Source organism: Nilaparvata lugens, chromosome 3 (genome assembly GCF_014356525.2).
Source record: "Nilaparvata lugens isolate BPH chromosome 3, ASM1435652v1, whole genome shotgun sequence".
Taxonomy (NCBI): Eukaryota; Metazoa; Arthropoda; class Insecta; order Hemiptera; family Delphacidae; genus Nilaparvata; species Nilaparvata lugens.
In genome coordinates this window covers 72,795,268-72,813,645 of record NC_052506.1, presented here as the reverse complement: position 1 = coordinate 72,813,645, position 18,378 = coordinate 72,795,268, and the positions used below count along the sequence as shown (strand labels likewise).

General features: G+C 34.4%; 1 protein-coding gene across 23 annotated transcripts in view; it reads left to right on the top strand.

Annotated features, from left to right (window-relative positions):
* Window positions 1–18,378, top strand: part of LOC111044353 (sodium bicarbonate cotransporter 3) — a 112,519-nt gene that overhangs the window by 12,549 nt on the left and 81,592 nt on the right. For 17 of the 23 annotated variants that reach the window (XR_005570883.1, XR_005570885.1, XR_005570882.1 and 14 more), the window contains exon 2: window positions 17,611–17,711. Coding sequence is in view for 13 of the 23 variants with exons in the window: in XM_039424479.1 (XP_039280413.1) it covers window positions 17,611–17,711 (101 nt within the window). In the remaining 10 variants the exon portion in view is untranslated. Of the gene's footprint in view, window positions 1–7,805; window positions 8,189–17,610; window positions 17,712–18,378 lie in introns of those variants that run through there. The other 6 variants (XM_039424489.1, XM_039424490.1, XM_039424484.1 and 3 more) reach the window with 3 other exon arrangements.

Here is an 18,378-nt window from a genome sequence, read left to right as displayed (position 1 = left end):
TCGAGCCGCCCGTGCAACCGAGCGACAACCGAGCGGTTTTAGTCTGAGACTACAACCGCTGCGATTCGCCGGCGACTACTAAAACCGAGCGATGCATGTGAACGGCACCATGTGTTTCCCTATACCTGGCAATCGCTCGGTTTGTCAACCGCGCAACAACCGAACGTAAATCGCTGTCATGTGAACAGGCTCTTAGCTTTGCTACTGGATCCAAACTGAATGGAACTATCATAGGAAACCGGAGATGCTTACAGTAAATCCATACCATGCGCTCACAATATTCAGAGCAGCCAGGTCATGAACGCTCTTCCTCAAATTAGCAGTTCACTCTTCAACTCTAATAATCCAGCTTCGGCATCTGAGATGTGAAGATTTGCGTGCGCATATGTGTCTCCTGCTCGTTAATCAACTTGCTATCTGACAGTAGCACATTATCAGCGAGAACAATTCCAATGCTCAGCTTGTAAAGCTGCGATTTACGCTGCACTGAACATGAAATGACAGCAAGATGAATGGCAAAGGCTATGGTATTGTATTACTAGGGTATGTCTGCTCTTGATAAATCTCTATCCCTATTGGTGCATGGATTTACTGTATTACCTTCGCAACAGTTCTGTTTTGTCTCCCAACTCCCATCATTAGGATACAGATACTGTACGAGTCCTGTACACAGTTTACTGCTATCATTGAGAATAGTTATCGTTTCATAATATCATGGAATCTCTTCACATAATTTTATTAGTATTAAAGATGTTGAGCATTCAATAGAAGATTTGCAATATAAAATATTTATTATAATCATCCATAGAAGCATGAATTAGTTTAGTCCTTCTATTTATCTAATTCCTTCCCATTCTAGTTGTACAATCAGGTTGATAAGCTTCATTTGTTTTTAGTGAAAATGTGATTATTTAAACTCTAAAACCTGTTGTTTATAAACTTAAAATTTATAAAAGTATCAGTCCCAATCAGATCTGAAAACTAATTAGTTATTTAGTCCTTCTATTTATCTAATTCCTTCCCATTCTAGTTGAAAAGCTTATTGTTTTCAGTGAAAATATGATTATTCAAACTCAAGAACCTGTTGATTATAAACTTAAAATTTATGAAAGTATCAGTCCCAATCAGATCTATTAACTAATTAGTTATTTAGTCCTTCTATTTATCTAATTCCATCCAATTCTAGTTGAAAAGCTTATTGTTTTCAGTGAAAATATGATTATTGAAACTCTAAAACCTGTTATTTATAAACTTGAAATTTATAAAAGTATCAGTCCCAATCAGATCTGAAAACTAATTAGTTATTTAGTCCTTCTATTTATCTAATTCCTTTCCATTCTAGTTGAAAAGCTTATTGTTTTAAGTGAAAATATGATTGTTCAAACTCTAAAACCTGTTGTTTATAAACTTAAAATTTATAAAAGTATCAGTTCCAATCAGATCTAATAAATAATTAGTTATTTAGTCCTATTTATCTAATTCCTTCCATTCTAGTTGAAAAGCTTATTGTTTTAAGTGAAAATATGATTGTTCAAACTCTAAAACCTGTTGTTTATAAACTTAAAATTTATAAAAGTATCAGTTCCAATCAGATCTAATAAATAATTAGTTATTTAGTCCTATTTATCTAATTCCTTCCCATTCCAGTTGCACAATCTAGTTGAAAAGCTTTATTTGTTTTCATTAAAAATATGATTATTTAAACTCTAAAACCTGTTGTTACTAAACTTAAAATTTATAAAAGTATCAGTCCCAATCAAATCTAAAAACTATTTAGTTATTCATTAGACACAAAATCATATCACAGAGATCATAACCCAAAGGCCAGTCTTTAATTATAAGAAGAGAATGTGAAAAGCATAATACAGTAGTATAATCCCTACATTGCTTACTGCGTTTCTGCATCGTCTTAATTTGAAATTCCGGGTTTTGACCTAGCTCTACAAAATTACTTCAGTTCATCAACTTCATACAGAAGAAATACTTTGGAAATCTTCAGCATTTTGTTTCATCTGTGAAAATGAAACCTTTCAAAGTTTCAAACTCAGTCTGGTATTCAGACATAAATCAGGGAAGTGTGGCATATGCCTCTTGTTTCTGCTCTCTCTTTCGATGCTGTAAAAAGTTGTTGTTTCCATTTGTTTCTATTAATATTCAGAAGTCAACAACTTCTGGAAATAACTCATAAAGAAACACATTGCAATTTCAAATACAAAATAGTTCCCTCCAAGAAATCAACCATCCTGCTATTAAACGTTTGATTAAAACAAAATTGCTCAATATTTCTCTCATAAACGTTTTTTCTAGAATTAGAACTTGAAATATATAAAAAACAAACATGATTATGTTGTAAATACGTAATAACTTTGTTTTTAGAAGTTTATTCAATTATTGTTAATCAAAGTCATAAAAAATGAAAATTCAGTTTGAAATTTAACATCCAAGTCTATCAAGATCAAGTGCACATCACATTCCCATATTAGAATAATTCTTGTTGCTAACTAAGTTCTTGTTATTTACTTGTTATTTGTACTATTTAGATGTCGTATTTCAATATTTTTATGTACTTTCTCTATTAAATATTTCTTTGTAGAGTTTGTGTGTACATTGGAAGATTAATAAATAGATAAATTCCCAATTACTACTGAAGTAAAATTCTTCCATATTCGTACTTGAGAGTTCTACTGGGAATTTCACTTGATGAATTTTATCTTCAACTAATTCAATATCATTAGAAAGAGCAGTAAGCTCACCATTACCCATACTTGAATAGCATTATCTTAATCACCTATGATTTATAGCGAACAAACCCTTTACTACAGGGTGAAAAAATTACAAAAAAATGTTTCTCGTTTTCTTTTTAGGATTATTGTACAGGCCGTGTTATCATTTAGTGTGCTACTTAATTTTTTTTCATCTATGAAATTTCAATTTAGTGTTCCATTCAATTGCTTCAGATTCATCGAGTAGCACAATCAAAACCAATGAATTGCGTTGAAATCATTGTTTTGATGAATAGGAAAAATGTGTCTGTCAGGTGCAGGAAAATGATAATGACTGTAAAATTCTAGCTTATAATGTTGCAGGCTTGAGAGGTAAGTGCCAGATACCAGGTTTTATTGATTTTGTTCAAAGTTATGATATATTTTTTTTGATAGAAACTTTCGTGGAAGTGAAAGACTTCTGTAAATATATAAATTATTTTTCAAATTACAATCTTGAATGGGTATCAGCCGAAAGAGAGAGGCATTTTGGTAGGGCGAGTGGGGGAATTTTGTTAGGATTTAAAAAAGCTAGGAAAGGAGAATGCAATTTTCTTAAAGTAAATGGGATGCAGATAATAACAATGACCGTTGAAAGAGATAGGTCTTTATATTTGGTTCCAAGTTATTTTGTCAGTAGCTCTTCATGGGAAGCTGATTACAATAGAATGTGTAGTTTATTGGAAGCATGTGATAATGAAATAGAAATGATAATTATGGGGGATTTCAACGGTAGGATAGGGGAGGGACAGGTTCTTCCTGTCGAACTTATAGAGAGTGATTGGGGAATCGAGTCGATTAGATGCTCAAAGGATAAGGTGTTAATGCAAGAGGGCGTATGATTATGAATATGTGTGATGAATTTGGTTTGACGGTGTTGAACGGTAGAATGAAGGGTGATTGGGAAGGAGAGTATACTTTTATTGGAGCTATGGGGTGTTCAGTTATTGATCTGTGTTTAGTATCAGCAAGCTTATTGGGAAAGATACATGACTTCATGGTGAGCAGTTGCATTTTCTCTGATCATATGCCAATTACTCTACGGTTAAAGCTTAGGATAAAAGACCAGCCCAATCAGATACTCAAGCCACAGTCGAAATTAAAATGGAAAAAGGAAAACGCGGATATTTACAAAAATGAGCTGGAGGTGAGATGTAGAGATTTCAACTCTGAGGGGGATGTAGATAATAGTTGGTCTAATTTATTGAAGATGATACATGAGGCTGCTGGCAGACAGGCGATTGATAAAAAGAGAAATTCCAAAATTTGTAAAAATATATGGTTTGATTGGGACTGTAGAAAAGCTAGAGATAAAAGTTTTGCTAATTTGCAGCTGTTTAGAACTTGTAATAATGAATGGACTAGAAACATGTACATAAGTGCAAACAAAGCATATAAAACTATGTGTACACAGAAAAAGAAGGATTATTACGAGAGCATTGGGAATAAATTCAAAGCAATAAGGGATACAACAGAATTTTGGAAGCTTGTTAAAATTTTCAAACGGAGTACATATAAGTTTTCAGTGGATATAACAGCGGAGGAGTGGGTGATTCATTTTCAAGGTCTGTTGGCTTTAGAGGGGAGGGCGAAGACTATCTTGTATGCTGAACCTTGTTGGCAGGATCATATTTATGACGCTGAGATAAGCCGTTCCGAAATAGTGGCAGTATTGAAAAAGTTGAAAGATGCGAAAGCGACAGGAGTGGATGGCATACCAGGAGAATTTTTCAAATACGCCCCACAATGTTTCGTAGATGTATTGCTTGGAATTTTTAACAGCGCTATTGGGTTCGGGCAACTGCCGGCCTGTTTTGGAAAAGCTATCATTTTCCCTATACATAAGAAAGGGGACATTGCGCTAGTTCAGAATTATCGAGGTATAACATTCATAGATGCAGGAGTAAAAGTGTTTGCGGGGATATTACTGAGGCGATTCGAGAGATGGGTGAGCCAAAATAGCGTATTAACAGAGAGTCAAGCTGGTTTTAGAAAGGGGTATTCAACGGTAGATAATATTTTCAACTTGAGAAGTATAGTCGCATTGAAAACAGCAAAAAGAAGAAGTAGAGTGTATTGCATGTACGTGGATTTCAAATCGGCATTTGACGTTATAGATAGAAGGGCTCTCTGGTATAAGTTGCATGAAATGGGAGTACCTTCGAAACTGATCAAGATGACACAAGAATTATATAAATGTACGCGATCTGCAGTGTGCACATCGAATGGGCTTACTGGCGAGTTTGAGACATTTTGTGGCTTGAGACAGGGTTGTTTATTGTCACCCATGCTCTTCTCGTTATTTATTAATGATTTGTTGGAATATGTTGGTGAAGGGCTATGGATTCGTGACAGAAACGTTAGAGGATTGCTATATGCGGATGATCTGGTGATGTTGGCAGATGCGCCCAAATCCTTGCAGAGAATGATGAATAGACTAAAGTGCTACTGTGAAGAATGGGGAATAAATATAAATATGGATAAATCTAAAATCATGGTTTTCCGAAAAGGGGGAAGATTGGCGGGGCACGAGGAGTGGTATTGGGGAGAAGAGAAAATTGAAGTTGTCAACTCTTACAAATATCTAGGAGTGACTTTTACGTCCACTATGAAGTTCCGAACACATATTGCCGAAAGAGTGACAGCCGCTAAATGTGGACTTAATTCTGTGTGGAGTAGTGTCATTACTAATAATATAATTCCAGTGAAGGCAAAGTGGGAGGTTTTTGACGCAGCTCTGCGAACAGTTGTCAGTTACAGCGCGCAAGTCTGGGGTATTGAAATGTTTGAGGGGTTGGAGATTTTTCAGAGGTATTTCATGAAAAGATTATTCTCTCTGCCTCGCAGCACCCCCAATTACATTCTGTATTTGGAGACAAGGAGGGATCTGCTATTCTTTTACACATTCAAGATGCACTATAAATATATTCTTAAGTATTAGGGCTGCCAACATTACGACTGACACGTTTTCTGGCGGAAATAATGATTGAAAGAAACATGGGTTGGTTCAAGGAATGGAGGATTCTTAACAACAGATACCAATGTGAGGTGGGTGTATGTCCTATTAGTGTTCTCGATCGAGCTGCGGAATTGGAGAGGCTCCGGGAATGTATGATTCAAGAGTTTCGGAATAAATGCTGGGAGAGAGCGGGAAGGGCTACAATCCATGACATATATGTGAAATTGAAGCACGATTTGGGAGACAACGATTATATTCATGCCAACCTAAATAGAGCAGAAATAGCCATGATAGTCAAGTCAAGAGCAGCACTATGGCCTCTAAATTATGGAGTGGGAAGGGAGGGTCGTCAGCTGCTATGCTCGATGTGCAACAGCGGGCAAAATGAAGATATCATCCATTTCTTGGGTAAGTGTTCAGTTTTGTCGGAGTTCAGATTTAGTATATGGGGAATGCGAGAGCTAAACGAGCGACAGGTTATTGATGTATTGAACGGGGAGAGCTGGGAGAAATTGATAAAATTCATAAGAATAGCCTGGAGGTACCGATCTCACCTGATTGAGGAGTTCAACACTTGATAATGCAATCTTTCTCCTGACTTAATTACATAATTAATTATTTTTGTAGAATCTAATAGTAGTCAACTCCTGGCAGACGGCCTGAAGGCCATTGCTGTATAAAATTTATCAAGTTATCATTGTTTTGTTGCTGAAATGTCACAGATTGCAAGCCGCCTCTAACAAACAAGAGGGCTGCACGTGCAACTCTCATGAATCTGTTATGTATTCATAAGCTGTGGGCTTCATGAATGCTCCACGTTGATCATTACTGGGCTACTCCACCCTTCCATCAGTTCACCATCACAAAATCATCACAAAATCACTACTGTAAGATTCAATCTGATCCAGATTCATTAAAATTGAATTGAAAATTCTATGTTCAATAAAAATTTAAAATTTTGGTTTGTTCAGCATCTAGAATATTATTATGCTATACCAAATTTAATCACAGATGCTCTACAGTTAATAGATGAATAACTCATTGCTTTTAAACTAGATCAAAGTACAAATTTACAGTTTAGTTAACAATTAATTGATTTGAAAATATCTTCGAGTTTTAAATACTATGTGCCTCAACTGTTGAACTGTATTATGCTGTATAAAATTATGAATGGATGACAGAAATTCACCTGTATTCTTTTTTCAGACAATACAGTTTAAAAATTATTGTATATTATCTCTCTAATTATCTAAGCTTGGTCAAGTCGTTTGAAATTGGTCTAACCGGGTTCGCTTTTTATGAGTGCACTGTAATATTCAATCTAATCCAGATTCATTAAAATTGAATTGAAAATTCTGTGTTCAATAAAAATTTTAAATTTTGGTTTGTTCAGCATCTAGAATACTATTATGCTATGCCAAATTTAATCACATTCAATGATAGAACCTATCGCCATAGGAATCGTATGTTCAGTTCACTCGTAAAGTGTAGACGATTTGACAAAGTTCAAATAATGTATCTTCCGAGCTTGGTGGGCCGAGGCGTTATATTCTTGAAATTAAACTTTTTCTATTCTTCATAATTATTTGTTCGATTCTAAATTGTTCCTGGAATACTCCAAATACCCGGACGGCATTTGTATTGTTCCAGGACTTCTGGACGTTCCTATTGTTCCAGGATGACCTAATATATTTCACGACTCCAACTTCTTTCAAGTCACGGGATCCGGGAGTACGGAATATGGGCCTACGCCCATTTTATAGTTTTGTTTTTCACAATTGCAGTCGTCAGTTTAATTTGGGTGGAAACGTCAAATGAAGTTATCAAGTTTGAATAGTGAATGCGTCATATAGATCGATGATATTTATTTTATCTCTCAAACTTCAAAGCGAAGCTTGTTTATTTTGAATAAATGGCTGTTGGCCTCTCCCCGCCAGACCTGTCTGCCGTTTAGTAGGCTTCCAGCGTATACAATAATAAACAGGCCAGTTTTCCTCCGTGCGGCGGACGTTTATCGGCGCGCGTTTTCTGGGGGAAAATCCGGCGTAAAGAGGGAGTTTTGTGACGTTTACGCCTGCGCAAAACGCGATCAATAACGTGCCTGAGTTGGCAGTGGAGCGCTCACAGCTGAGCCGGGCACATCGGCACATCTGTCTTTCTATTCTTCCGCTACACTTTACATCTATTCAGGACTTGCGCGACTTTTCTCCACCAACACCTCATTTATCCAACTCTTATCTCTATCCTTACCAAGATATGTGTGACTTCTTCATCTTCTTTACACTCTATCACTTCTTCAAAAAATTTCCGTGACATTTCGAACTGAAAACTAAAATCAAAACGTGTGCTGAGAGTTCGGAAACCAAACGGGTCCAGTCTCTAGCTCTCCACAGCAAGTGCCAAAATTTAACTGAACTGACAATAGATTTTTTTTGAACTGTTGAACATTTTTTACTGAATCAAAAAGGTCAGTATTCCAATTATGTGTTTGGCGTTGATGATCTTAGCAATTATTATTAATATTCTACACCATGAAGTTTAAAGATTGTTTATCATTGTCAACTTTTCCAAAGAAGAAACCTATTTTGATTAATAGTTGATCGTTTAAAAATAATGGATAAAAGATTTCCAAATTATAAACATGACGCACATAGTCTTTAGCTTATACTGTTTAAAATTTATCATTCTAGACGTAATGAATAATCTGTTGCAAAATCGGTAATGTTAAATTATTCAGTTGGTAATCAATTTAAAATGCAGAAAAGAGTATAGCCTACCAATCCAATTATCATACATCTTGTAAGTAGAAATTCACATCAAATTTGAATCATTAACGTATCATTGCACCATATCTGCAAGAACTCAGCAAAAGCATTAAGTTTTAAATTTTATATAATAATGTTTCTTTGATTCATGATGAATAATGAGGAATTGGGATTCTTTTAAGAATTTTGGTAGGATAGAGATGATCTACCAACTTGTATGATGAGAGTTCGATGAGAACCAGTACACAATCAATATGCATTAGCTTGGTAATCAATGATTGGATATTTCAATGACTCATGATAACCATTGATAGCCTACAAGAGTTTCTCAAACTATAAACATTTTCATACAGTGAACATACAACGAGTTCCTTTATAATAATTCAAAGCAAAAATTTGTTTCTAATATTTAAATCATTGTTTATAGCGACTCATAAATTTTGATCTGGCCCTATAATACATGACAGAGAAGCTATAAAATATTATTTTCAGGAATCTAGACTCAATAAAATTGAATGGATAGGAGAAAGCATGAACCAATTAAATATTTGTGCGGGGAATAGATTATTATTAAATGAGGAATCACCAGTACTTGGTGATTCAGACAGTAACAATGTAAATAATTATGCAGTAGAATGAATTGAAAATGTCCAGACGTTCAATCGCTTATCAGTGTACAACATTATCATGTCCTAAAATATTCGCAGACAGTAATTAATTCTATTAGTGAGCGTTTATGTATAAAACACAAACAGTGATATGAGCACAAAAGCAAATTTATCTAACTTTCATGACAGTTGAAAAATAACTTTATTTATTAAACAACGCATAATATTTTTTTTTAAATTGCCTCATAACAATTCTTATTGATTCTCGACTCATTCCCTTTTTTAATTTCTTTTGTTTATTCTAAATAATGTATGCTAATTGAAAAATAGACCTTATGGTGAATATGTTATTATTGCCATCATGATTCCACTGACCTGTCTGAAGTATGTTAATGCGATACAATAGTTAAGCATCGTTGACCAATGAACCTATCATTTACATTCCAGCTGCCAAGACCTTGCTTCCAACAAAGATACTTTGCCAAGAGGTGATCTTGGAACTTATTTTTGGAAATCCTAAAATATTCGCGGACAGTAATAAATTCCATTAGTGAGCTCCTCTCTAGACGTCTCTGGAATTGTTGGGACACTATTGAAATAATTAATAATTTTTTTCTGTCCTGAATTTGCTCTGTGAAACTCATGGAAACTGTCCAAAATGAGAAATACTTTTTCACATGTTTCAAAGTTATCCAATTTAGTTGAACATTATATTCTTATGTTTCATCCTTATTCTCGTAGAATCCTCCAACGAACCATAAAGATAACAGCCAAGTATTACAAGCCACTTGGAGTATTGGTTGTCATAGATTGATATGTAGGCCTATTATAGTACGATAATTGAAAAAGCATATAAAACTATTCAACAGGAGGAGGAATTATCTTGTCTCTCAAGACAATTGCTGTGATATTTCCTTCTTTTATCATCATGGTAGAGATTCGTCTATTTAAATTCGAAAAAATTCTTCACTCTTGATTCGTTGTAGATTTGCTGTTATTCTGATTATTTTATTGTTGTCATTAAAATAGGTAATACAATTCGAAATTTTGTTTGTGCGATTGATTTTCATTTGTTCTTTGTAGAAAAATTTAGGAATCTGGCAAGAATCGTTTTCCATAATTGTCGAACACAATTAAGTTGAGTGATGATGAGGTAGTTGGTTACTATTGAAAGTTCACTCAGGAAACACATGAAAATAAATTCAATTTATGTTGAATGAAACTCCTATTTTATGAACTATATATAATTATATTTCAGTGTATCTTTCGAGAATACCAAAATCTCCCGTAGTTTGCCAGTTCATTATTATTCCATTTGGATAAAAATATTTGAGATACTTGGTAACTCATTCAGAAGCAGAAGAAAAATAAACAGAAAAAGATGTAGATTGAGCAAAAAATGTCAACTTGAACAGATAAAAATCCTTCGTACAAGGACCTCAGATGAATTTTCTATGGATAGTTTACCTTTGGTGAAGGAGATTTTCATTATTCGAAATAAAAAATTGAGATCCTAAAAATTTAAGTGTAGAATAATTCACGGTCAGTTTGTATATTGTAGTAACGTAGGAAACTAGGTAAAGAATTGAATTTACAATGTATTCTAATTACATTGGTATCTTTCTAGCGATAGGAAACTTAATTTAGGTTGTCACATTGCAAGCACTTTATGTGAGTACCCAAAGCAAGTTAATTCGATTGGCTTTCGAACCTATACGTCAAATGCACTTAGAATTCGACAAGTAATTTCGCCACTTCTCTCCTTCCTCCTATAAAGACAATTATTACTTTTCTGGAGCAACTGTAGCGCTGCTTGACCCAACTATGAACTATGAACTCTTAGTAAAAAACCGCCCCTGTCCATTAATTGATTGCTTGAACAAGACTTGACCATTAGTGCAGCTGATTTAAAAGCATCGAAATTGGTCCTTACACAAGACTCTTCGCTCGCATCGTACTTATAAATGTCATAGGTCAGATTGCCGCAGGCATTCGCCAAGTGGAACGGAGTTGGGTGATTCTGTTGTTATCGGGTCTTCTCATTCGGATTTATTCTACTAGCAAGGTTAGTGTTGTCCTTTGAAGAATATCAACGGTGAATTTTTAATTACTGTATTGATGATTGGAATAAATATTGGGAGTAAATTATAATAGAATCGAATGGCATTTTGAATGTTATTTGTTTAGTGAAAATAATGTTTTGTATTCTATTCAAAATTATTGTGACCCAGGCTACTGTTTTTCCAAACGAAAAACATTCTCTTCGACAATCAAATCATCCCGTTTCTCTGGATCCCCCCGTGCAAGTTTATTGAAGTTTTCCTCATACAACTAATTATAAATAATCAATTTGAATGTAAACATAAATTCGCTATAAGCTTAATCAAGACTCACCTACATAATCCGGCAATATTGTCTAGCCAAGGAGTGGGATTAATATTATTGTAAGCTTTTATTCAGGTTGGATTCATTTAATACACAGTATTTGTAAGTTTTCTTGTATTCTGCTAGTAGACTTGAAGATTCTATCATAGAGAAAGGATAAGCTTAAGGATAACTACCTGTTTATCTCTGATTATATCTAGTGTTCTTGTCTGTCAACAATAAAATTATACTCATAAATTTCAAGAAAGTGATGGGTTGAATCACTATCACTATGCTCACACCTCTGATTAATGAGGAGTACCTACCTACTTGATACTAAACTCTCGTTTGCAGGGTGTTCTGTTCATTGTTATGGCTTTGAGTTTTTGCCATGCCTCTAGAATTAAACAATTTCCAATAGAATCAATGTTTACTTGAAATCCTCATCAATACAAATGTTTGAAACTTAATTTTCTTGTCTTACTGTTTCTATTTGATCATTTAATTCTCCTTTCTTCCACTCTCAGTTCTCGGAATGTTGTGAACAACGCCCTAAAAGAAACAGAATGAATTCTCTAAGAATTGGATAAGAATAGTGCGCCTGCTATTTCCATTGGACGGGTGACCACACGTCTGGATTCACAAAAATATCATCAATGAGCTTCAAAAATCGTTTCTCAGTGGCTCGTATCCCACCTGAAGAAAGCTTTATATTTCATCTTCATCCACCACTTAACAAGCTTACGTGGGCATCGCTCTCCCACAAAATATTGCTAGTTCATAAGAAGTATTTATTGAAGGCGTGTCATAACAATATATGTACAGAATAATATTGCTATTTCTTCGGACATCTTATTCATTATCAAAATTTGGGAAAATAATATTTTTGCGCCAAGCCTGTTATTCTTTCCCAATCATATTCATGTGATTTGTAATTTATTGTATCCACAAAAAAAAATCAATGATTCCTAAACTCACAAAGTCTTTATAAAAACTGTTGATTATTATCGTGAAATCATAGTCAAATCACCGTCCTAATCCTTCACCTTTGTAAACCTCACCTTGGGTTTTGTCTTTATTTGAATTAAATATGAGCTATGACACAAAACATTGAATGTTTTGGGTCGAATGAATCATGCATCTATTCAATAGTGGGCCAAAGTTTATAGTTAATGTGGGCCAAACAAGTAGGCCTAGGATTGACCATCAAAAAGGTGCTGAATGGTTTTCGATCTGTAAATAAACCTGTTAGTCGCATCTTAATTTCCAAATTACGCAACATTTTAACGAGAAGAAAAAAGAGAAGGAATTATTGGTAAAAGCTTAGGAATAAGAGAGAGGATAGATAGCGGGGAGTCATTGATCAAGCCCGCGAATGGAACGGTCAGTCGATAGGATACACGCGCTTCACTCAGAGGTCAAACATTGTCCGGCTTCTTGAAACCAAATAAATAGTTTTCGGATCGATTCCTATCTGAGCTCTGTTATATGAAATGCCGCCTGCTTAGCTCGGACAACAAATCAACATCTATGTGGAATATTCCAAAATAATTGCTCATCGTTGGGATCATGCGATGATTGATGATGATTTCAAATATGTGCTGCATTCTCTCTCTCTCTCTCTCTCTCTCTCTCTCTCTCTCTATTAGCTTGTGAATTCTCTCTTGTTGCTGTCAGATAAGCTCCACATGTGTGCTGCATCAGAATTGTTGATAAATCACTTTCCTTTACTAAAAATGGTTTCAAAACTAATTTTTGATCAATTTATGCTCCCAAATAGTGGCAAGGTCTGAATTATATCAGTCAGAGACTAACAATCTACTAAATATTTTTACTCTATGATTTTATCTTAAACAAGATCCCACCACTTCGTACAACAATGATCTCATGCTTTTCAAATGCTTTGACAACTTGGATGTCCTAGTTTTCCATTATGCGTTAAATACTTGTGAAAGTTGTTTTTCATCGTGGTTTGATTATTTCTATGTACTTTATTGACAGTACATGTACTACCATATTCAATTAGAATGAATAGCCTACAGAATAACCAATTAACCTAGTAACTTGACCTAGATTTTGATTTCGACTATAGTATAAATTTGAAAAGGGACAGTTTGGAAATAAGCCGATTGTACCTTGTCATATAAGTGGAATAATTGTACATGTCTAAATAAATATAATGAAACTAAGAAAAGTATTTCGATTTGTTTATGTGCATTTGATATTAGAAAACTTATTATATAAGATATTAGAGAAATATAAGTTGTGAAATCATTCAAACATTGTAAGATCTCATCGGAAAACTGCTTGAAATCATAGTTTTACCCTGTATGTATCTGTAACTTAGAGGAGAGTAGAACATAGAAATAGGTATGAGATTTAGTTTTCAAAACTGTCACCAGTGTGTAATCAGTGTAACAAGGCTACAAAATCCTGTATGTCAGTGTAACACAGGCCCATGTTGGAAGTTTTCAGTGTCATCGAACTGGTGCTTCCTCAGAGTGATGAATGTGACAGCTGAGTAGGATGATGATGATGAGATTTAAAGGGTGTGATGCCTGAGCAAGGTGACTTATCGCCTTGTAGCTGGGAAATTGGGGTGAAATGTTATAAGAGACTGGAGGCCCAAGCTCTTCTCCCTTTCTCTCGACTTGTTCAATCACCTCATCTCCTGTCCCTTTCAATAGCTAAGACACGAACCGCTTGCTCGCTATGAGAAGGTAGCTGCTGACATTCTAGATTCCTCCTTCCCCATCCTCAATTTCCCTTCCATCTCTTCCTCCGGTCCTTGTGGACCTCGTTCGTCCCTTGAGAAATGCAATCGTCGAAGAACGGCTTTCATCTAGGCAGCTGAGTGCTACTCTGCATATCAGATTCAAGTGCCCTGTATGAAGTCCATTATGGGACCTGCTTTGTCATTATAAATTTCAAGTATGCTTCATCAGCGCTTTGAGCTACAAATGTATCGTACCTGATAGTTAACTGGAACTCCATTGATAAAGGAGCGGATTGATACTATAATGATGAGCGAATCCCTGCTGAGGAGTAGAATTCACGTAATTGGAGTACAGACATGAAATACTGATCGAAATTATTGTGAAACTCCATATGAACTCATCAAACGATACGAAACTTTTATGGAGAGAACATTTTTAGAGCTGGTCTAATCCAATAAAATTAAGAACAGTTTCTTTGTATTTGAACTCTGTATCTATTTCGTTAAAAGTAATCTGGAGTTATACAAGCGAAATCGAATAGAAATCAGGCCAAAACAGATAGGTTACGGAATTTTCCCACCCTCCCGTTCAACAACTAATTTGAAAATCACAAACGTTCAAATAGCTATTGAAACATTTGAGATGCAGTATTGTAATTACAAAACTCCACTGTAGATTGGTTTGCAGTGTGCACGGTGCTATCAGGAAGGTTGTTTGAAACAAGTCCTATTGCGAACAAATTTATGGATCGCTTGGCCATAGTCGTCCAGCTAGGTGGGTTGCAAGTTTATTTATGAACACTATCGGCAAACTGGCATACAGTTAGCAGCTATTCAAACGAGCTAATGACATCTACCACGTCGTAGGGTATGCGTTGATTGTGGCAGTTCTCTTTCAAATTGGAAATTTGTTTCAGTGTTCCTGATTAAAATTCTGAGTCCCTGGTCAATATTTGACGTTGTCGTTGAAAGACTCACTCCTCACTGTGCTGTTCATTACGCTTAAATTGTTACTAATATTGTAGCTCATCAATTGTACCTGCTTTATCAATTGCAGCAAAAATTGAATGTCACACTTCTACCTATTGATGACTCTATCATCATCGTTGATGGAATTGAAATTAGAAATTAATAATTAATAGCATTGCAGTTAATCATTTGCTTTCTAAATACTATTTCGAAGAGTTGCAACTTGAATTTCCCATCGCTACTTGCTGTTTTCATGATTTTGAATTGAAATTAACGGATCTGGGGTATTCATATTTGAATTCGCCTATTTATCACAAATTCTCACCTACTCTGTAATTGGACATATCTATCATATAAATATATTTCTCACAATTAAACTAATGTGATCGTTCATCTTTCGAGTGTAATACATTTGTCTTCTCTCTTATTAAGGTTTATTAAGATTTCTAATAATTGTGTACTCCAATTAAGGGTTTTGTCACTTTTATAGTTCATACTAATCCATCAGTGCCATGCTTCTAAATGATCAATAACAAATTTTTCATTTGCCACGTCTTCTCCATGCTCAAATATACAAATATCACAACAACCAACTCATTCTCAGGGGCGCAGTGAACTAGCAATTTCTCAATTCAACGAAAATTACTGGGACTGGAAGTCATAATAAACGGATTTATAACAATTGGTTGATTCAAGTTATTTAGTTATTTGCATTGAAACGGATAAGCACGTCCAATCAGGCCATCCTGTTAACAATAATTATTCACAATTTGCAACGTATAATTATCCTGTTGAGCCTTTGTCAGTACACTATCATCTCTGATCATGTCGTTTGTCTTTAAGACATTCGTATCTGGACGAATGAAAATAGAGATTGAAAAATAAACTGTCTAATAATTTCCAATTCCAAATGATTTTTGTACCATTCATGATTTTATAATCCTGGAAGATTATAAAAAAATTACTAACCGGGTTTATTACAATTTTTAGAAAAAGAGAAGAATACACCATAAATCATTCATTTCAAATGAATGATTTATGGTTTCAAATGAATGATTTATAGTGTATTCTTATCTTTTTCTAAAAATTGTAATTATCTAAAAATGAATAGAAAATAATAAAACGTATTGTTCCTTACTGTTTCTCTCTTCTCCCAAAATTATAGTTAGGTATTGATTAAGCACCTCAACACAACATTAAATAAAACAATCTGATCAAGACCCTTCAGTATAACACTGTGGCCTTCAATTCTTATCAGATAGTTGAAACTGTTCCTTTTTTCAGTGAAGCTTATATTGTAGATCAACTCAAATCAGCGCTCAATTAAGCTATAATTCAAAAACATACAATTTGAATTCTCGTGTGAGCATGTCGATCAACAGCACGTGAACACATACAGTACATGCAGTGCTGTAATACATTCTTCACATGCGCTACTCCACTACATAATGAGGGAAGGTATTTTGTACGTAATTGGATCGCGTGTATTCACATGGACGCATTTCAATATACACATTTGAAATTTATTCGAAGAAGTGCATATCAACTAGTAAACTAGTACCTTGAGTCATCTACATATCTACAACTTTTTTGAAAAGAATAAACATACACTGGATCTCAGGAGAATACAGTAAATCATGTTAATCTTCATCTTCCAAAATAAGTTTGAAACCGTATATTCTCCTTTTAGTCTTGAAAACTATAGTATGCTTGTATAGCTTTATATTTTTTGTATAGCGTTTTGCATCAAAACACGATAGAATGACTCAAACTTTTTATAGCTAAGCTTGTTGAAAAACTTGATTGATCACATAATTCAAAGTCAGATAATGACGATTCTGAATATAGAACTATTCTGACTTAAAAATCAATAAAAGCTTTAGAATTCATGAAAACTGTTTAAAGTTGATTTTCGAGAACAAGACAGGAGTTACATAATAATAAAGGATGTTAAAAATCCCAAAATAATAAACTAAATTATCATACAAAAATAATCGATGAATCATAAAGTAAATATACAGATTGACCTATTAGTTTGTTGTCAAAAATAAGATTGATTTTGATTGCTCTAGCACAAACATCGTCCATGAATATTGTTTATCTATTTATGGCACTGTATATCAACAGCATGAACAACATACTATATACTATCAATAAATCAATAATATGTATTCATTCAGTAAAAACTATTCTTCATCAAATTTTTGATTGTTTAACATAATAATTATTGTTAAACAGAAAATTGATACAATTGTTGATATGCAAACCTGAATAATTCATCAAATTTTCGATTGTTTAACATAATAATTATTGTTAAACAGAAAATTGATACAATTGTTGATATGCAAACCTCAATAATATGAACGGGTATGAGAGCTATCTAGAATAGAGAGCTTATTTCAGGTGAAATGAAGGTGTGAATAATTTCGGTGCGAAGTCTCTGTGAAAAGGCTGTTTTGTGTTTCAGAGCGCTAGTGATGGAGCCTGCAACGGGGGATGATGAAGCTCCCAAGGATCCCGGCGCCAAGCAAACAAAACACCAAAGCTACACCGAGAAAGACTTCGAGGGTGAGTTAGCTCTGATATTTCTTTCCTGAGCACTTTCCTCCCGTAATAAAAACTTGAACAAAGTCACTACAGAAGTTTTTATGACCCGGTAATAAGCTGAAGCCGGCCGAAAACAATAGTTTTCATCGATGGTTATCGATTGGTTTGGCACAGACTTTACAGACACTTTTGATGTTACGTTCTAGCTTTGTAGCTTGAGACAAGTTATATATTCCAGCTTCTGCCTTGAACAATAATTGATAAGTCTCCTATCAGGAAGATCAGGAAATTACCAATATTTACTATCATTCCACATTCATCAAAACTGTCAAGAGAAATGGTTACAAATTGTCTAATTTAAGATTTGAAGTTCATCGAAGAATGATCAGTGATTATGAGCATATTTTATTAAATTTCATTAAATTACCAATCATTGTACGATAATGCTATTACTTTTGTAATGCAGTTTCTTTCTTCAGTTTTCGTGAAACAGATCTCTTAAGCAGACTACAGTAACTATATTAACCATGGTTAATGGTTATACTAACATGGTATACTAACCATGGTTAATATACGGTAGTTACTGTAAAGCAGACTAGTTACAAAATTGTTTTGAAAATAATTTTTTCCATAACACACAATTTTATACAGGGAACTCTTCCACACAATTTACCATAGGAAAAATTTC